We start from the raw sequence: 20,790 nt of genomic DNA, 5'->3' as shown, positions 1-20,790 counted from the left end.
TCCCGGTGTGACTGTACCTGCCTGCTGCACCGCGATCCCGGTGTGACTGTACCTGTCTGCTGCACCGCGATCCCGGTGTGACTGTACCTGTCTGCTGCACCGCGATCCCGGTGGTGACTGTACCTGCCCGGTTCACCGCGATCCCGGTGTGACTGTACCTGCCTGCTGCACCGCGATCCCGGTGTGACTGTACCTGCCTGCTGCACCGCGATCCCGGTGTGACTGTACCTGCCTGCTGCACCGCGATCCCGGTGTGACTGTACCTGTCTGCTGCACCGCGATCCCGGTGTGACTGTACCTGTCTGCTGCACCGCGATCCCGGTGTGACTGTACCTGTCTGCTGCACCGCGATCCCGGTGTGACTGTACCTGTCTGCTGCACCGTGATCCCGGTGTGACTGTACCTGTCTGCTGCACCGCGATCCGGTGTGACTGTACCTGTCTGCTGCACCGCGATCCGGTGTGACTGTACCTGTCTGCTGCACCGCGATCCCGGTGTGACTGTACCTGTCTGCTGCACCGTGATCCCGGTGTGACTGTACCTGTCTGCTGCACCGTGACCCCGGTGCGACTGTACCTGTCTGCAGCACCGTGAGCCCGGTGTGACTGTACCTGTCTGCAGCACCGTGAGCCCGGTGTGACTGTACCTGTCTGCAGCACCGTGAGCCCGGTGTGACTGTACCTGTCTGGTTCACCGTGATCCAAGTGTTGCAGTTGATGTGGTACAGCAAGATGGCGGCACTGAAGTCCTCTGTCTCTGTACGACCTCCAACTACCACCATCGTGTCCCTAAACAAGCCGGAAACATGGAAGAAGTGGGCGAGGGGCTGTAACCGAGTGAACACAGGGACAGTTAGACTCAGAGCGGGAACACAGCCCCATTCCTGCCCCAATTCCCCAAGCTGGTCAGAGACATTCATGCAGTTTCCAGCAATACCTTGGCACCGTGGAGGGGGCGAGCAAGCTCCAGCTCAGCCAGGGAGGTACAGGCTGTACAGCTCACGGGACGCTGACACACTCTCCAGGTAAAACCGATAGCCCCCAAACACATAGACCGCATCCGTGGCTGGGTGGTAAACAGCTGAGTGCCCGTATAACCCTGGAAGGTGCAGAAAGCATCGTCAGAATAGACATGGCCCATGCACAGCAGGTCAAACACACACTGCAGATTGAACACAGCCCATTCACAGGAGCTCCATCAGCCGCTGTGTCAAATCAGAGTCTCTCTCTTTCTCCCAACTCAGACTGTCAAGGTCTGAATACCATGACAAGCACTCGAGATCCATAGGAAGCCTTTCCTTGCCTGTACCCGCCGTGGCGGAACCCGTGCCTGTGCCCGTCGGGGCAGTCCCCCATGCCTGTAGGACTGTCCCCATCCCCGTGCCTATCGGGACTGTTCCTGTGCCTGTCGGGGCGGTCCCTGTACCTGTGGGGGCAGTCCCCGTGCCTGTAGGGACTGTCCCCGTCCCTGTACCTGTCGGGGCAGTCCCGTGCCTGTAGGGACTGTCCCCGTCCCTGTGCCTGTAGGGACTGTCCCCGCCCCCGTGCCTGTAGGGACTGTCCCCGTCCCCGTGCCTGTACCTGTCGGGGCAGTCCCCGTGCCTGTAGGGACTGTCCCCGTCCCCGTGCCTGTACCTGTCGGGGCAGTCCCCGTGCCTGTACCTGTAGGGACTGTCACCGTCCCTGTACCTGTAGGGACTGTCACCGTCCCTGTACCTGTACCTGTCGGGGCTGTCCCTGTGTGCTGGCGGACACTCCAGTTTGTGGAGCGGATGTCGTATTCCAGGAGCTTGTTGTTGAAGCCGTTCTGTGGGGAGTAGCCTCCGATGAGGAGCAGGATGGAGTTCCGACACAGGGTCAGAGTGTGGCCAGTTACCGGAGGCAGGAGACCCGACTACAGACAGACAGAGAACAAGAGACAAACATGACGACAGCAACGAGGCAGCTCACGTGAAACAGGAATCGTCAGCCACAGCCTTTATTCGGAACTACCTGGGGGGGGGGGAGCGGTGAGCTCTTCACTTCCCAGTGACACACAGTCCTCAAGTGAGGAGCTAGCTCGGTCCGAGTGAGAGCTGAGCATCAGGGAGCCACCGTGCCCAGCCGAGGGGGGCGGGGACCACCGTGCCCAGCCGAGGGGGGGCGGGGACCACCGTGCCCAGCCGAGGGGGGGCGGGGACCACCGTGCCCAGCCGAGGGGGGGCGGGGACCACCGTGCCCAGCCGAGGGGGGGCGGGGACCACCGTGCCCAGCCGAGGGGGGGCGGGGACCACCGTGCCCAGCCGAGGGGGGGCGGGGACCACCGTGCCCAGCCGAGGGGGGGCGGGGACCACCGTGCCCAGCCGAGGGGGGGCGGGGACCACCGTGCCCAGCCGAGGGGGGGCGGGGACCACCGTGCCCAGCCGAGGGGGGGGCGGGGACCACCGTGCCCAGCCGAGGGGGGGCGGGGACCACCGTGCCCAGCCGAGGGGGGGCGGGGACCACCGTGCCCAGCCGAGGGGGGGCGGGGACCACCGTGCCCAGCCGAGGGGGGGCGGGGACCACCGTGCCCAGCCGAGGGGGGGGCGGGGACCACCGTGCCCAGCCGAGGGGGGGCGGGGACCACCGTGCCCAGCCGAGGGGGGGGCGGGGACCACCGTGCCCAGCCGAGGGGGGGGCGGGGACCACCGTGCCCAGCCGAGGGGGGGCGGGGACCACCGTGCCCAGCCGAGGGGGGGCGGGGACCACCGTGCCCAGCCGAGGGGGGGCGGGGACCACCGTGCCCAGCCGAGGGGGGCGGGGGGGGCACCAGTCATGATCAATGCCCCATCCTGGTCCCACACCAGCCAGTGTACCTCTCCTTCTGTCCACTCTGCGTTGGCCAGGTCCAGCAGCCAGAAATCACTAGCCACCCCGCTGTCGGTCAGTCCTCCGGCCACGTACATGGTGTCCAGGGCAGGGCCTGATGTTGCTACCGCGTGGAAATATCGTGCTCTGGGCGCCCGGCCGTCAGGCCTTACCTCGGCGCTCCACCGACGATCGCTGAGGGAGAATCTGAAGGAGACAAGACGCCGAACAAAGTCACTGTCCAGGAACAGTCCCTTACGTTCTCCGTCTGTGACCAGGCCTGAATCGGAACGCATTCCCACCCCCACCGCTTCCATACAATCCTGGAGCTGGGAAGCAGGAAGTCGCTTATTCTGTAGATGGCAATTTCCAACAGTACAATAACACAGAGGTACAGAGAGAGACAGCAAATGGCCGCCAGTGCGGGGACAGCAGACCCACTGCAAATGGCCGCCAGTGCAGGGACAGCAGACCCACTGCAAATGGCCGCCAGTGCGGGGACAGCAGACCCACTGCAAATGGCCGCCAGTGCGGGGACAGCAGACCCACTGCAAATGGCCGCCAGTGCGGGGACAGCAGATGCACTGCAAATGGCTGACAGCACAGTGAACCAATGAAGGCTGTGATTTGAGCTCCCCCCGACAGGGTCTCCAACTTCACTAACTGCTAGCTGCCACTTACCTGTAAACACTGTTTAAAATCCCCTTCCTGAGGGACAGGCCTCCGTAGATCCAAAGGGTGGAGCCTGGGCCTTCCACCATTGAATGGCCCATGCGCTTCAGGGGGCCACCATCTTCCTGGGGGGGGGGGGGGGGGGGGGGAGGGAGGCAATGTTTACAGTCAGAGCCTGGAAACTGGGCCCTGAAGCTCCCAGAGCACCCCACAAACACACACAGCCAGTTACAGCAGGGGAAGGAGGGAGGGAAGGAAAGAGGGAGGGAGGGAGGGAGGGAGGGAAGGATAGAGGGAGGGAGGGAGGGAAGGAAAGAGGGAGGGAGGGAGGGAGGGAGGGAAGGAGGGAGGGAGGGAGGGAAGGAAGGGAAAGCAGAGAGAGAGAGAGAAGGGCAAGGGGGACAGGGGCAAGGGGGACAGGGGCAACGGGGCGAGACGGGTGGGGGGGGGAGACAGGGCGAGACGGGAAGGGGGGGGGGAGGGGAAGGGACGGGGTGATGGGGACAGGGGAGAGGGGGTGATAGCGGGGGGAGAGGGGGTGATAGCGGGGGGAGAGGGGGTGATAGCGGGGGGAGGGGGGGTGATAGCGGGGGGAGAGGGGGTGATAGCGGGGGGAGAGGGGGTGATAGCGGGGGGAGAGGGGGTGATAGCGGGGGGAGAGGGGGTGATAGCGGGGGGAGAGGGGGTGATAGCGGGGGGAGAGGGGGTGATAGCGGGGGGAGAGGGGGTGATAGCGGGGGGGAGAGGGGGTGATTGGGGGGGGAGAGGGGGTGATTGGGGGGGGAGAGGGGGTGATTGCGGGTGGAGAGGGGGTGATAGAGGGGGTGATGGGGGAGAGGGGGTGATGGGGGGGAGAGGGGGTGATGGGGGGGTGAGGGGGTTATAGCAGGGGGTGAGGGGGTTATAGCAGGGGGTGAGGGGGTTATAGCAGGGGGTGAGGGGGTTATAGCAGGGGGAGAGGGGGTGATGGGGGGGGAGAGGGGGTGATGGGGGGGGAGAGGGGGTGATGGGGGGGGTGAGAGGGGGTGATGGGGGGGTGAGAGGGGGTGATGGGGGGGTGAGAGGGGGTGATGGGGGGGTGAGAGGGAGTGATGGGGGGGTGAGAGGGGGTGAGGGGGTTATAGCAGGGGGAGAGGGGGTGATGGGGGGAGAGGGGGTGATGGGGGGGGAGAGGGGGGTGATGGGGGGGGAGAGGGGGTGATGGGGGGGGTGAGAGGGGGTGATGGGGGGGTGAGAGGGGGTGATGGGGGGGTGAGAGGGGGTGATGGGGGGGTGAGAGGGGGTGAGGGGGGGTGAGGGGGTTATAGCGGAGGGAGGCAATGTTTACAGTCAGAGCCTGGAAACTGGGCCCTGAAGCTCCCAGAGCACCCCACAAACACACACAGCCAGTTACAGCAGGGGAAGGAGGGAGGGAAGGAAAGAGGGAGGGAGGGAGGGAGGGAAGGAAAGAGGGAGGGAAGGAAAGAGGGAGGGAAGGAAAGAGGGAGGGAGGGAGGGAGGGAGGGAGGGAGGGAGGGAGGGAGGGAGGGAGGGAGGGAGGGAGGGAGGGAGGGAGGGAGGGAGGGAGGGAGGGAAGGAGGGAGGGAGGGAGGGAGGGAAGGAAGGGAAAGCAGAGAGAGAGAGAAGGGCAAGGGGGACAGGGGCAAGGGGGACAGGGGCAATGGGGCGAGACGGGTAGGGGGGGGGAGACAGGGCGAGACGGGAAGGGGGGGGGAGGGGAAGGGACGGGGTGATGGGGACAGGGGAGAGGGGGTGATAGCGGGGGGAGGGGGGGTGATAGCGGGGGGAGGGGGGGTGATAGCGGGGGGAGGGGGGGTGATAGCGGGGGGAGAGGGGGTGATAGCGGGGGGAGGGGGGGTGATAGCGGGGGGAGGGGGGGTGATAGCGGGGGGAGAGGGGGGTGATAGCGGGGGGAGGGGGGGTGATAGCGGGGGGAGAGGGGGTGATAGCGGGGGGAGAGGGGGTGATAGCGGGGGGAGGGGGGGTGATAGCGGGGGGAGGGGGGGTGATAGCGGGGGGAGGGGGGGTGATAGCGGGGGGAGAGGGGGTGATAGCGGGGGGAGAGGGGGTGATAGCGGGGGGAGAGGGGGTGATAGCGGGGGGAGAGGGGGTGATAGCGGGGGGAGAGGGGGTGATAGCGGGGGGAGAGGGGGTGATAGCGGGGGGAGAGGGGGTGATAGCGGGGGGAGAGGGGGTGATAGCGGGGGGAGAGGGGGTGATAGCGGGGGGAGAGGGGGTGATAGCGGGGGGAGAGGGGGTGATAGCGGGGGGAGAGGGGGTGATAGCGGGGGGAGAGGGGGTGATAGCGGGGGGAGAGGGGGTGATAGCGGGGGGAGAGGGGGTGATAGCGGGGGGAGAGGGGGTGATAGCGGGGGGAGAGGGGGTGATAGCGGGGGGAGAGGGGGTGATAGCGGGGGGAGAGGGGGTGATTGGGGGGGGAGAGGGGGTGATTGGGGGGGGAGAGGGGGTGATTGGGGGGGGAGAGGGGGTGATTGGGGGGGGAGAGGGGGTGATTGGGGGGGGAGAGGGGGTGATTGGGGGGGAGAGGGGGTGATTGGGGGGGAGAGGGGGTGATTGGGGGGGAGGGGGGAGAGGGGGTGATAGCGGGTGGAGAGGGGGTGATAGAGGGGGTGATGGGGGAGAGGGGGTGATGGGGGGGAGAGGGGGTGATGGGGGGGTGAGGGGGTTATAGCAGGGGGTGAGGGGGTTATAGCAGGGGGAGAGGGGGGTGATGGGGGGGGAGAGGGGGTGATGGGGGGGTGAGAGGGGGTGATGGGGGGGTGAGAGGGGGTGATGGGGGGGTGAGAGGGGGTGATGGGGGGGTGAGAGGGGGTGATGGGGGGGTGAGAGGGGGTGATGGGGGGGTGAGAGGGGGTGATGGGGGGGTGAGAGGGGGTGATGGGGGGGTGAGAGGGGGTGATGGGGGGGTGAGAGGGGGTGATGGGGGGGTGAGAGGGGGTGATGGGGGGGTGAGAGGGGGTGATGGGGGGGTGAGAGGGGGTGATGGGGGGGTGAGAGGGGGTGATGGGGGGGTGAGAGGGAGTGATGGGGGGGTGAGAGGGAGTGATGGGGGGGTGAGAGGGGGTGAGGGGGTTATAGCAGGGGGAGAGGGGGTGATGGGGGGGGAGAGGGGGTGATGGGGGGGTGAGAGGGGGTGATGGGGGGGTGAGAGGGGGTGATGGGGGGGTGAGAGGGGGTGATGGGGGGGTGAGAGGGGGTGATGGGGGGGTGAGAGGGGGTGATGGGGGGGTGATGGGGGGGTGATGGGGGGGTGAGAGGGGGTGATGGGGGGGTGAGAGGGGGTGATGGGGGGGTGAGAGGGGGTGATGGGGGGGGTGAGGGGGTTATAGCGGGGGGTGAGGGGGTTATAGCGGGGGGTGAGGGGGTTATAGCGGGGGGTGAGGGGGTTATAGCGGGGGGTGAGGGGGTTATAGCGGGGGGTGAGGGGGTTATAGCGGGGGGTGAGGGGGTTATAGCAGGGGGAGAGGGGGTTATAGCAGGGGGAGAGGGGGTGACGGGGGGGGGAGAGGGGGGTGACGGGGGGGGGAGAGGGGGTGACGGGGGGGGGAGAGGGGGTGACGGGGGGGGGGGGGGGGAGAGGGGGTGACGGGGGGGGGAGAGGGGGTGACGGGGGGGGGGGGGGGAGAGGGGGTGACAGGGGGGTGACGAGGGGGTGACGGGGGGGGAGAGGGGGTGACGGGGGGGGTGAGAGGGGGTGACGGGGGGGTGAGAGGGTTATAGCAGGGGGTGAGGGGGTTATAGCAGGGGGAGAGGGGGTGATGGGGGGGGGCGAGGAGGTGATGGGGGGGAAGAGGGGGTGTTGGGGGGGAGAGGGGGTGATGGGGGGGGGAGAGGGGGGGTGATGGGGGGGGGAGAGGGGGTGATGGGGGGGGGAGAGGGGGTGATGGGGGGGGGAGAGGGGGTGATGGGGGGGGAGAGGGGGTGATGGGGGGGGTAGAGGGGGTGATGGGGGGGGGAAGAGGGGGTGATGGGGGGGGGAAGAGGGGTGATGGGGGGGGGAGAGGGGGTGATGGGGGGAGAGGGGGTGATGGGGGGGGGAGAGGGGGTGATGGGGGGGGGAGAGGGGGTGATGGGGGGGGCGAGGAGGTGATGGGGGGGGCGAGGAGGTGATGGGGGGGGCGAGGAGGTGATGGGGGGGGCGAGGAGGTGATGGGGGGGGAGAGGGGGTGTTGGGGGGGGTGAGAGGGGGTGATGGGGGGGTGAGAGGGGGTGATGGGGGGGTGAGAGGGGGTGATGGGGGGGTGAGAGGAGGTGATGGGGGGGTGAGGGGGTTCTAGCAGGGGGAGAGGGGGTGATGGGGGGGAAGAGGGGGTGATGGGGGGGGAAGAGAGGGTGATGGGGGGGAAAAGAGGCGGTGATGGGGGGGGAAAAGAGGGGGTGATGGGGGGGAGAGGGGGTGATGGGGGGGAAGAGGGGGTGATTGGGGGGGGGGAGAGGGGGTGATTGGGGGGGGAGAGGGGGTGATTGGGGGGGGGGGAGAGGGGTGATTGGGGGGGGGAGAGGGGGTGATTGGGGGGGGGGGAGAGGGGGTGATTGGGGGGGGGGAGAGGGGGTGATGGGGGGGGGAAGAGGGGGTGATGGGGGGGTGAGAGGGGGTGATGGGGGGGTGAGAGGGGGTGATGGGGGGGTGAGAGGGGGTGATGGGGGGGTGAGAGGAGGTGATGGGGGGGTGAGGGGGTTCTAGCAGGGGGAGAGGGGGTGATGGGGGGGAAGAGGGGGTGATGGGGGGGGGAAGAGGGGGTGATGGGGGGGGGAAAGAGGGGGTGATGGGGGGGGGGGAAAGAGGGGGTGATGGGGGGGTGGGAAGAGGGGGTGATGGGGGGGGGAGAGGGGGTGATGGGGGGGAAGAGGGGGTGATGGGGGGGGGAAAGAGGGGGTGATGGGGGGGGGAAAGAGGGGGTGATGGGGGGGGAGAGGGGGTGATGGGGGGGAGAGGGGGTGATGGGGGGGAGAGGGGGTGATGGGGGGGGAAGAGGGGGTGATGGGGGGGGAAGAGGGGGTGATGGGGGGGGGAGAGGGGGTGATGGGGGGGAAGAGGGGGTGATGGGGGGGGGAAAGAGGGGGTGATGGGGGGGAAAGAGGGGGTGATGGGGGGAAGAGGGGGTGATTGGGGGGGGAGAGGGGGTGATTGGGGGGGGAGAGGGGGTGATTGGGGGGGAGAGGGGGTGATTGGGGGGGGGAGAGGGGGTGATTGGGGGGGGGAGAGTGGGTGATTGGGGGGGGGGGGAGAGGGGGTGATTGGGGGGGGGAGAGAGGGGGTGATGGGGGGGGAGAGAGGGGGTGGAGGGAGGTGTGGGGGGGGGCAGGAAAGATAAAGGGGAGAGGGAGACCGCGCACACAGAGGGGAGCATTGCAAGAGAAAGATATGTACGCACGGAGAGAGAGAAATGCAAGGGATGGTGTGTGTGTGAAATTCAAGTGGACACACAACGAGACTCATGGGAGAGAGATGGGGGATAAACAAGAGACACAAAGGGAGAGCAAGAGCGATCAAACAAGCGTGAGAGTGCAAAAGATGGAGACAGCGAGAGAGAGAGAGGAGACAAAGGGACATAGAGAAAGACACACAAAGGTGGGGGGTTGAGGGGAGAGGGACGCGGCGGTGAGGGGAGAGGGACGCGGCGGTGAGGGGAGAGGGACGCGGCGGTGAGGGGAGAGGGACGCGGCGGTGAGGGGAGAGGGACGCGGCGGTGAGGGGAGAGGGACGCGGCGGTGAGGGGAGAGGGACGCGGCGGTGAGCGAGTTACAGGGAGTGACAGGGTCTGTGTAAACTCACTGGGCGATGCTCGGGGGGAGTGACAGTCTCCCAGACGATGTTCCTGGATTGTACAATCGTCCCACAGTCACTGCCAGCAAATCCATCAGCACAGACGCAGACTCCAGTGTCCTGGGAATCAACAGGGAGAGGAAGCAGATCACTGGCCTGGCTCCTCACAGGTGGGGGAGGTTTACTGATTGGGACCGTCCCTGTTGGCTCTCATAAGGGCCGCGGGGGGAGTGTCCCCATCGCACAGGGCCCCGGGGGGAGTGTCCCCATCGCACAGGGCCCCGGGGGGAGTGTCCCCATCGCACAGGGCCCCGGGGGGAGTGTCCCCATCGCACAGGGCCCCGGGGGGAGTGTCCCCATCGCACAGGGCCCCGGGGGGAGTGTCCCCATCGCACAGGGCCCCGGGGGGAGTGTCCCCATCGCACAGGGCCCCGGGGGGAGTGTCCCCATCGCACAGGGCCCCGGGGGGAGTATTCCCCGTTTGCAGTGTCCCGAGGGGAGTATTCGCTTCGCAGTGTCCCGAGGGAGTAATCCCGACCAGCAGTGCCCCATGGGGAATATTCCCATTCTGTAGTGTCCCAGGGATGGTATTCCTGACCGGCAGTGTCCCAGGGGGAATATTCCTACCCCCACCCCCAGGAGCTGCCCGTCCACCCCTGGCCCTGACACTCACCATGTGGCAGTGCCCACTGTGAGTTCGAGACGAGCAGTTATTGGGGCACATGCTTGAGGTGCAGTTCTCGCCGCTGTAGCCCGTCTCACACACACAGTGCCCGTCCTGGCATCTCTGGTTTCCCAGGCATCTGGGCTGGCAGCTGCTGATGGTGTAGGTGGCATTGAAACCCTCTGTGCCCGCTGCCCTGGAGATGTTGGCTTCGAAGTAGACAGTGAGGACTCCTGGTGAAGATCGGGAAAATGGATACAGTGAGGAAACCCAAACACAGACAGCTTTCTCCATTCACCCAGTCATAGTGCGATACAGAGCTCTCCCCCGGTCACTGCCCGGTAACCGTCCCCCTCCCGGTCACTGCCCGGTAACCGTCCCCCTCCCGGTCACTGCCCGGTAACCGTCCCCCTCCCGGTCACTGCCCGGTAACCGTCCCCCTCCCGGTCACTGCCCGGTAACCGTCCCCCTCCCGGTCACTGCCCGGTAACCGTCCCCCTCCCGGTCACTGCCCGGTAACCGTCCCCCTCCCGGTCACTGCCCGGTAACCGCCCCCTCCCGGTAACCGCCTGGTAACCGTCCCCTCCCAGTCCCTGCCCGGTAACCGCCCGGTTACCATCCCCTCCCGGTCACTGCCTGGTAACCGTCCCCTCCCAGTCCCTGCCCGGTAACCGCCCGGTTACCATCCCCTCCCGGTCACTGCCTGGTAACCGTCCCCTCCCAGTCCCTGCCCGGTTACCATCCCCTCCCGGTCACTGCCTGGTAACCGTCCCCTCCCAGTCCCTGCCCGGTTACCATCCCCTCCCGGTCACTGCCTGGTAACCGTCCCCTCCCAGTCCCTGCCCGGTAACCGCCCGGTTACCATCCCCTCCCAGTAACCGCCTGGTAACCGTCCCCTCCCAGTCCCTGCCCGGTAACCGCCTGGTTACCAACCGCTCCCGGTAACCGCCTGGTAACCGTCCCCTCCCAGTCCCTGCCCGGTAACCGTCCCCTCCCGATCACTGCCCGGTAACCGCCCCCTCCCGGTCACTGCCCGGTAACCGCCCCCTCCCGGTCACTGCCCGGTAACCGCCCCCTCCCGGTCACTGCCCGGTAACCGCCTGGTTACCATCCCCTCCCGGTCACAGCCGGGTAACCGTCCCCTCCTGGTCACTGCCCGGTAACCGCCCCCTCCCGATGAGCCTGCCGCTTCACTCACGGCGATTTACCGACGTACCTGAGACAGCATACACCTTGACCGCCCGTGAGTGCCCATTGCCACAGAAGGCGCCGATCAGTTTTGGATCGGCATAGAGGGCACTGTGCTGCTGGGGCTGGCTCAGGAACCCTGGCACCCCGTCAAAGACGTAGACGTAGTTTTGCTGAAAAGGAGCAAAGTGAGCAGGTGATGGGGACTGACCCGAGAGAGCAAGGCCGCGTGAACACTGTCTCCCCCTCGCTCGCTCACCCCCCCCCGACCCCAATCCCCAGCACCGCCACGTCTCAGAGATACTCACACCACACGTCACCCTGACGTCGGGCCCAATGGTCAGGCTGACGGTCAGACAGCCACTCTGTCCCTCGCAGGAGTCCAGGCTGTTGGAGGTGGTCAGCACCCACAGGCAGTAGGCCAGGCCCTTGGCGGAGAGGCCCTGACCCCGTGCAGAGCCCAGGGCCGACGAGGAGATATTCTGCAGCAGGACACGGCCCACGCACTCGCGGTAACATCGCCCATTCTCTCTGGAGGCAAAGCAAAGGCTGCAGTCACCTACTATCACCCACTCCCCCTCCCAACTACACCCTGAGGGACAGGCCGGACGGAGGTGGGTGGTACTTTTGTGTACAGGGCGGCTGAACCAACGCAGGGACTGAGGAGGGTCGCTGCTGACAATGGCATGGGACAGATACAGAGACTTCTGTAAAATGTATTCATGGCCCACCACTTATCGCCCATCGTTCGTTGCCCTTTGAGAAGGTGGCTGTGAACCGGATGCGGTGGGTTGACCCACAACGTCCCCGAGGGAGGGAATTCCAGGATTCGGACCCAGCCACACTGAAGGAATGGCGATATGTTTCCAAGCCAGGATGGTGAGTGGCTTGGAGGGGAACTTGCAGGGAGTGGTGTTCCCATGTATCTGCTGCCCCTTGTCCTTCCAGATGGAAGTGGTCGTGGGTTTGCCTGAGGATCTTGGGTGAATTTCTGCCGTGCACTGCTGTTACTGAGGGTCGGTGGGGGGGGGGTGATTGAACATTTGTGGATATTGGGCCAATCAAGCGGGGAACTCGGGAATGTATGAGAGGAATTATGAGAGAAAATCAGTTTGAGAGTGAGTATGAGAGTGAAAATGTGAATCAGTATCGGTGGGCGGTTATGTGAGAGTGCAAAGGTTGTGTGTGCGCGCGTCTGTGTGCGCGTGTGCACGCGTGCGTGTGTCTCTGTTGTCTGTGCATGCTCGTGTCTGTGCGCGTGTGTGCATCTGTGTGTGCATCTGTGTGTGTATGTGTGCATCTGTGTGCGCGTGTGCATGTGCACACATGCGCATGTCTGTGTGCGAGCATGTGTCTGTGCGTGTGCATGTGTCTCTCTGTTGTCTGTGTGTGCATGTGCATCTGTTGTCTGTGTGTGCACGTGCATATGTATGTGTCAGTGTATGTGTGTCAGTCTCCGTGCATGCCTGTGTCTGTGCGTGTGTCTCTGTGCGTGAGAGAGAAGGGGGTTGGGAGGTGCTGCCTGGAGCTTCTCTCTCAGAGACAGGGGGACAGACCTGACAGCTTCACTCACCGTGGGTCTCCATAGTAACCTGCGACACAGTCCTCACAGTGTGGCCCTTCAGTGTTCTCGGTGCAAAAACATCTGCCTGTCGCCCGGTCACAGTCGCCCAACCAGCTGGCCCCGTGCCCATTACACGCACACTGCTGGCAGCCATCCTTCTGGGTGGCATTGCCATAGCTGCCAGGCTGGCACAGCTCACAGTGCTGCCCCATGGTCCAGTCTGTGGGAAACCGTGTGAATTAAACTCAGTCAGAAGTGGACAGTCAGCCGTATAGTCATTCCAACTCACACAGAAACTTTCTATTGACAGCCACTCCAGCACCGAACCATCCACAGATCCCACCCTCACCCGACCCCAAGTTCTTTCAGCACACAATCACAGACACACACACAGGGACATACACACACACACAGACACACAGGGACATACACACACACGAACACACGCAGAGGGACACACATACTGTCTCTCACGCACATACACAGAGACACACATACTCATGAATGCGCACACACACATATACAGACACATACTCAGAACATATATTCACATGCGCGCGCACACAGACACACATGCATACTCACACACAGACACACATACGCACGCACACACAGACACACACATACATACTCACACTCACACACAGACACACATGTGCGCGTGCATGCGCGCACACACACACACACACACACACACACACACGTAGATAAAAAACGAGATGAGATCTGACAAGCTGAATTTAAGGAATTAGGAACCAAGTTAAAAGGTAGGACCTCAGAGACAGTGATCTCAGGATTGCTACCAGTGCCAGATGCGAGTTAGAGCAGGAAAGATAGAATGTTCAGGATGAAAGTGTGGCTTGAGAGATGGTGCAGGAGGAAGGGGTTCCGATTTTTGCGACTTTGGGATCGATTCTGGGGGAGATGGGACTATTACAAATTGAATGGTGTACACTTGGGCCGGACTGGAACCAATGTCTTTCGGGGTGTTTTTACTCTCGCTGCTGGGGAAGGTTTAAACTAATGTGGCAGGGGGATGGGAACCATATGTGGAGGTTCGTGGACAGGAAGGAGATAGTAACTAAAGCCTGGAAGGAACTAGATAATGAAGTCAGTGTGACTAAAGGGAAGAGTAGGCAGGAAACAGAGGATGAATGCAGAGGGACTGGTGATGTGAACTGCATGTGTTTTAATGCAAGAGGTAAAGTAAGGAAGGCAGATGAACTTAGGGCTTGGATTATTACCTGGGAGTATGATGTTATTGTTATTAGAGGTGGCTAAGGGAAGGGCTCGATTGGCAACTAAATATCCCAGGATATCGATGCTTCAGGCAGGATAGAGAGGGAGGTAAACGGGGTGGAGGAGTTGCATTACCGGTCAGAGAAGATATCACAGCTGTGCTGAAGGAGGACACTATGGAGGACTCGAGCAGTGAGGCAATACGGGCAGAGCTCAGAAATAGGACGGGTGCGGTATCAATACTGGGGCTCTACTACAGGCCTCCCAACAGCGAGCGTGAGATCGAGGTACAAATAGGTAAACAGGTTATGGGACGATGTAGGAGCAACAGGGTGGTGGGTGAGAGGAGATTTTAATTTTCCCAACATTGACGGGGATTCACTTCGTGTTAGAGGTCTAGATGGAGTAGAATGTGTAAGAAGCATCCAGGAGGATCTTCTCCAGCAGTATGTAAAAAGCCCAACTCAGGAAAGGGGCCGTACTGGACTTGGTGTTGGGGAAATGAGCCCGAGCCAGGTGGTCGAAGTTCCAGAAGGGGATTACTTTGGGAATAGTGATCACAATTTCGTAAGTTTTAGAATATGCGTGGACAAAGACAAGAACGGTCCTCAAGGAAGAGGGATAAATTGGGGCAAGGCCAACGACACCAAAATTCAGCAGGAGCTGGGGGATGCAGATGGGGAGCAGCTGCTTTAGGCAAATCCATGTCTGACATGTGGGAGACTTTTAAAGAGAGGTTGCTTGGAGTGCAGGACAGACACGTCCCTTTGAAAATGAGGGATAGAAATGGCAAGATTAGGGAACCATGGATAACAGGTGAAATTATGAGACGAGCCAAGAGGAAAAAGGAAGTGTACATAAGGTCCAGACGACTGAAAACAGGAGCAGCTTTGGAAGAATATCAGGAATGTAGGACCAAGCAAACGAGGAATTAAGAGGGCTAAAAGGGGTCATGAAACATCTGCAGGGATAAAGAAAATCCCAAAGGCTTTCATTTGCACAGAAGAGGCAAGAGGGTAATGATGGAAAGGGTTGGCCCATTCAAGGACAAAGGAGGCAAGATGTGTGTGTGCAGTCAGGGAAAATGGGTGAGATTCTCAATGAGTACTCTGCATCAGTATTCACCGAGGAGAGGAACATGACAGATGTCGAGGTTAGGGATAGATGTTTGATTACTCTCGGTCAAGTTAGCATAAGGAGGGAGGATATTCTAAAAGGCATTAAGGTGTACAATTCCCCAGGTCCAGATGGAATCCATCCCAGGTTACTGAGGGAAGCGAGAGAGGGAATAACTGGGGCTTTAACAGATACCATTGCAGCATCCTTGAACATGGGTGAGGTCCCAGAGCACTGGAGAATTGCTCATGTTGTCCCCTTGTTTAAGAAGGGTAGCAGGGATAAGCCAGGTAATTATAGACCGGTGAGCCTGGTGTCAGTGGTGGAGAAACTGCTGGAGAAGATACTAAGGGATAGAGAACTGCCTGGGCAACAGGAAACCAAGACTATAAGTGGAAGGCAGTTTCTCAAAATGGAGACCTGTGGCCAGTGGTACTCCCACAGGGATCAATGTTGGGACCACATGGTTGTTTGTGATATACATAAATAATCTGGAGGAAGGTATAGGTGGTCTGATTAGTCAGTTTGCAGATGACACGAAGGTCGGTGGAGTAGCAGATAGTGAAGGGGACTGTCAGAGAATTCAGCAGAATTACAGATAGATTGGAGAGTTGGGCAGAGAAATGGCAGATGGAGTTCAATCCGGACAAACGCGAGGTGGTGGATTTTGGAAGATGCAATTCCAGAGTGATCTATATGGTAAACGGAAAAGCCCTGGGGAAAACTGATGTACAGAGAGATCTGGGTGTTCAGGTCCACTGTACCCTGAAGGTGGTAATGTAGGTCGATATATAGAGTGGTCAAGTAGGCATATGGAATGCTTTCCTTCATCGGATGGGGTATCGAGTACAAGAGTTGGCAGGTCATGTTACAGTTGTTTCAGACTCTGGTTCGGCCACATTTGGAACACTGCGTACAGTTCTGGCCCCCACATTACCAAAAGGCAGGAAAGTGGAGTTGAGGATGATCAGATCAGCCAGAATCCCATGGAAATGGTGGAGCAGACTCGATGGGCTGAATGGCTTCCTTCCACTCCTACATCATTGAATCCTTACAGCGGGGAAGGAGGCCATTCAGCCCATCGAGTCCACTCTGACCCTCTGAAGAGCATCCCATCCAGACCCCACTCCCCTACCCTATCCCTGTAACCCTGCATTTCCCCATGTCTAACCCACTTAACCTACACATCCCTGTACACTACAGGACAATTCAGCATGGCTAATCCACCCTAACCTGCATATCTTTGGACTGTGGGAGGAAACCCATGTCCTGGAACCAGAACATCTGCTGGTTTTATTATCAGGAATGACGGAAAGTTGAATCCAGATTAAAGGCATAAAAACTGCCCACAATAGACAGGCAGGAGGCTGGAGGAACACAGCAAACCAGGCAGCATCAGGAGGTGCAGAAGTCAACGTCTCGGGTGTAACCCTTCTTCAGGAGTGGGGGTGGGGGTGGGAGAAGCTGCAGATAAAGAGAGTGACGGGGGTGCTGGGTGGTGAAGTGGGGATAGGGGAAGACAGGTAGCAGGAATGGCCTGGTTGGTCAATGGGAGGAATGAATTCGGTTGGGGACAGGGAGCAGTAAAAGGAAGGGGGGGAGGGAGGGGCTGGGAAGGGAATCTGGGGATGGAAAGGGAGGTTATTTGAAATTGGAGAACTCAATGTTGAGTCCTCCAGGCTGTAGGGTGCCCAGGCGGAAGATGGTCCCGTTGGAAAGGGAGTGGGAAGGGGAACTGAAATGGGCGGTGACTGGGAGGTCCCTTTGGCCCCTGTGGGTCTGCCTGCGATGCTCGGTGAACCGTTCCCTAAGTTTACGTTCAGTCTCCCTGATGTAGAGAAGATTAAAATCCCATCGCCCTGTGATCTTACTGAGTGGCCTGTCTTGCTCCTTTCTCCAGGGACAACTCGGCAAGATGATAAGGAATACACATCGGGAAATTGCTCTCTTGAAGACCTGAACTGCATGTATTTTGTCTGGGATGGGGGCTGTGTCAGGGGCAGCGAGGTTTCAGCAGAAGGGTCACGGGATCCAAACCATTCACTTAGTTTCTGTGTTCACAGATACCAGCAGAGCCTGCCACGTCTCTCCAGCTATTTCTGTCCTTGTATCTGGAGGGCAGGAGCGACAGGGACACAGCGAGAGGAATGGGAGAGCACAGAGAGCTCCGCGGACAGAGAGCTGATGGGCTGAATGGCCTTCTCGCGGATGGGAAATTGGCAGATGCCCTCGAGGTTCGGGCTTCCCGGAGGTTACCAGGCTCGGCCAGTGATTCGGGAGAGCAAGGGCCTTTAATTACGAGGGGGGCGAGTGGGAGATAGGGAGGGGACGTTGGTGAGACAACATCTCGCGTGCAGTGGACAGTGTGGAGCTCAGAGTCTGATAGTACAGAACCAGACTGTTCAGTCTCCCCCAGTCCGTGCTGACTAAACCCCTCCCACCTGCCTGCACTCGGCCCAACTCCCTCCAAACCTTTCCTATCCATGTCCTTATCCAAATCCCTTTTAAACGTCCACCACTTCCTCTGGCAGCTCATTCCACACGAGCCACACACAGTGTGTGAATGTAACTGCACGTCATGCCTTTTTAGAAATCGTTCTCCCCTCACTGTAAAAATATGTCCCCTCCTCTTGAAATCCCCCAACCTGGGGGAAAGATCCCTGCTGTTCATCTTAGCGTTGCCCCTCGTGATTTTACCAAACTCTATCAGGTCACCCATCAACCCCCTACATTCCAGTGAAAAAGGTCCCAGCCGATCCAACTTTTCCTTTATAATTCAAACCCCTCCATACCCTGCAACATCCTGGAAAATCGCCTTCTAAACCGTCTCCAACCTCCTAACATCCTCCCTATAACTGGGCGACCAGAACTGGACACAGTATTCCAGAAGGGGTCTCACCAATATCCTGTCCAACCTCAACACGATGTCCCAACCCCTGCATTGAAGGTCTGAGCAATAAAGACATGTGTGCTGAGGAAGGGCGAGACCCTTGGCAGGGAAAGGGACAGAAGTGGGTCCTGCAGATGCTGGAGGTCAGAGTCAAGATTAGAGCAGTGTTGGGAGAAGCACAGCGGGTCAGAGCGTTCGCCCGAAACGCCGATTTTACCTGCTCCTCGGATGCTGCCTGACCTGCTGCGCTTTTCCAGCACCACACTAACCTTGACTCTGAGGCAGGGACAGCCCAGACGACAGCCCACTCGGCTCATTCCTGAGATGGAGGGGTGGGTCTCATCGCAGGACGTCAGCCAGGTTGGGCTGGTCGTCATTCAGAACCTCGGAGAGGGAAGAAGATTCAGAGGGTGCGGTGGGATGGTTTCTCTATAGACTCCCTTTTCACAGTCTGTGCCCGTGTTTATTTGACAGAGCCGATCATGCACTCGCAGACTCGCTGCTCCTGAATCACTGCGGGGTTCAGTGAACCACAGAGGGAGCGCGCTCAACAACCCTTACCCACGCATTGGTCACACTTTCCAACGCCATCACGGCACGTGCTGTGGAAGTGACAGCCGCAGTCAATGTCACATTCGACGCCAGTCTCGTTGACGGTCTCCATGTCAGAGGTCCAGCCAGCTCGCAGATACAGGAGTAGTGAGAGGGCCCACTGCACTGGCCGTGCCTGCACTCATTGTAACAGCTGCAAGGAAGGAGAGAGAGAAATGCCAGCTGCCTGCCTGTTGTCAGGGCCTGCATGCACGTGTTGTGTGGGGGGAATGTGGGAGAGATACAGCACACAAGGGAGTGCGCGCGAAAGGGAGAGACAAGAGAGAGAGAGCAAAACAGACTGTGTACGCAAGACAGAGAGAGAGAGCAAACCAGTGTACGTGGAGAGAGTGTGTACAAAACAGAGTATACGGAGAGAGAGAGAGCGCAAAACAGTGTACGTGAGAGAGAGCGCAAAACAGAATGTACGTGTGTGAGAGAGAGAGAGAGAGAGAGAGAGAGAGCAAAACAGAGTGTACATGTGTGAGAGAGAGAGAGAGAGAGAGAGAGAGAGAGAGAGAGAGAGAGAGAGCGAGCGAGCACAAAACAGTGTGTAGGCGAGAGAGAGCAAAACAGAGTGTAGGTGAGAGAGAGAGAGCAAACAGACGTGTACGTTAGAGAGTGTGCACAACAGAGTGTACGTGTGTGAGAGAGAGAGAGCAAAACAGAGTTTATGTGAGAGAGAGTACAAAACAGAGTGTACGTGAGAGACAGAGTGTGCAAAACAGGTGTACTTGAGAGAGAGCGAGCAAAACAGAGTGTAGGTGAGAGAGAGAGTGCATAAAAGTGTACGTGAGAGAGAGAGAAAAAGAGCAAAACAGTGTGTACGTGAGTGAGAGCAAACCAGAGAGTGTATAAGAGAGAGAGCGCAAAACAGAACGTACGCGAGAAAGAGTGCAAAACAGTGTACATGAGAAAGATACAGAGTGCAAAACAGAGTGTACATGAGAGAGAAAGAACAAAACAGTGTATGTGAGAAAGAGAGAGAGTGCAAAACAGTGTACGAGTGCAAAACAGAGTGAACGCGAGAGAGAGAGAGAAAAGAGAGCAAAACAGAGTGTACGTGAGAGAGAGAGAGAGAGAGAGTGCAAAACAGAGTTCATGAGTAGAGAGTGCAAAACAGAGTGTATGTGAGAGAGAAAGAGAGAGAGAGAGAGAGACAGAAAGACAGAAAGAGACTGAGTGGGAGAGTTTGTTTGACTGTGTATCTCTCTCACACAACACCACACTCTGTTCTTCATCATGGTTGTCCTTCACTTCCTTACCCTAGTCTCTGACTGAGGCCCCCACTCTCTCTTTCTCTCTCCAACCCCCATCTCTTGCTCTCTTCCCACCATCCCCATCTGTCTTTCCCACCCCTCCCTCCTTTCACTCTCTCTCCCTCCCTCCCCGGCTCCCTGGGGTGGTGGGGGGGGGGGGGCGGAGATGTAACTCACGTCTGGTTGCAGTAGGAGCTGCCGTCTCCAGCGTAACCGCGGTTACAGTGACACTCGAAGGAGTCAAAGGTGTTCCTGCAGGTGGCGAAGGAGTTGCAGTTGTCCATGTGGAGGCGACACTCATCGATGTCTACCAGCAGCCACCTCCCTCACCGTCAGGTTAGAGAGGCCCGACAGGGCAACCGAACAATTCACAAACTCCTGGAGACTCCGGAAATCACCGGGCACACACCTGGGGCAGGGGGGGGAACCACAGGGACAGCACAGCACCAAAGAGGAGGAGGTGGGGAGAGGAGAGAGTGAGTGTAAAAACAGGGAGGGGAGGGTGGAAGAGAATGAGAAGGGCAATGAGGGAAGGAAGGGTGGAGGAGGAGGGGAAGAGGGGAAGAGGGGGATGGGGGGGGGAAGAAGGGTGGAGGGGAGGGGAGGGTGGATGAGGGGAGGGTGGATGAGGGGAAGGAATAGAGGGAGAAGGAGGAAGAGTAGGGAGAGTGGTAGGAGGAGAGGGAAGGGGGGAGAAGAGGGAAGGGGGGGAGAAGAGGGAAGGGGGGGAGAAGAGGGAAGGGGGGGAGAAGAGGGAAGGGGGGGAGAAGAGGGAAGGGGGGGAGAAGAGGGAAGGGGGGGAGAAGAGGGAAGGGGGGGAAGAGAGGGAAGGGGGGGAGAAGAGGAAGGGGGGGAGAAGAGGGAAGGGGGGGAGAAGAGGGAAGGGGGGGAGAAGAGGGAAGGGGGGAGAAGAGGAAGGGGGGAGAAGAGGGGTAGGAGGAAGAGGGAAGAGAGAAGGGGGAAGAGAGAGGGGGGAAGAGAGAGGGGGGAAGAG

The 20,790-nt window shown here is 60.5% G+C and overlaps 1 protein-coding gene across 1 annotated transcript in view; it reads right to left on the bottom strand.

Annotated features, from left to right (window-relative positions):
• Nucleotides 1-20,105, bottom strand: part of LOC140475403 (multiple epidermal growth factor-like domains protein 8) — a 24,659-nt gene extending 4,554 nt beyond the window's left edge. Inside the window, exons 1-12 of the mRNA XM_072567780.1 lie at nt 19,974-20,105; nt 18,508-18,691; nt 12,711-12,921; nt 11,446-11,668; nt 11,166-11,310; nt 9,959-10,182; nt 9,295-9,405; nt 3,507-3,622; nt 2,834-3,032; nt 1,722-1,893; nt 937-1,098; nt 682-826 (exon numbers count right to left, since the gene is read on the bottom strand). Of these exons, the coding sequence (XP_072423881.1) occupies nt 971-1,098; nt 1,722-1,893; nt 2,834-3,032; nt 3,507-3,622; nt 9,295-9,405; nt 9,959-10,182; nt 11,166-11,310; nt 11,446-11,668; nt 12,711-12,921; nt 18,508-18,610 (1,632 nt within the window). The 5' untranslated portion in view covers nt 18,611-18,691; nt 19,974-20,105 and the 3' untranslated portion in view covers nt 682-826; nt 937-970. The remainder of the gene's footprint in view (nt 1-681; nt 827-936; nt 1,099-1,721; nt 1,894-2,833; nt 3,033-3,506; nt 3,623-9,294; nt 9,406-9,958; nt 10,183-11,165; nt 11,311-11,445; nt 11,669-12,710; nt 12,922-18,507; nt 18,692-19,973) is intronic.
• Nucleotides 20,106-20,790: the final 685 nt, after the last annotated feature.

The sequence above is a fragment of the Chiloscyllium punctatum genome, unplaced genomic scaffold, assembly GCF_047496795.1.
Source record: "Chiloscyllium punctatum isolate Juve2018m unplaced genomic scaffold, sChiPun1.3 scaffold_1622, whole genome shotgun sequence".
Lineage (NCBI taxonomy): Eukaryota > Metazoa > Chordata > Chondrichthyes > Orectolobiformes > Hemiscylliidae > Chiloscyllium > Chiloscyllium punctatum.
The sequence above is the reverse complement of the archived record's forward strand: the minus strand, read 5'-3'. Positions and strand labels throughout refer to the sequence as shown.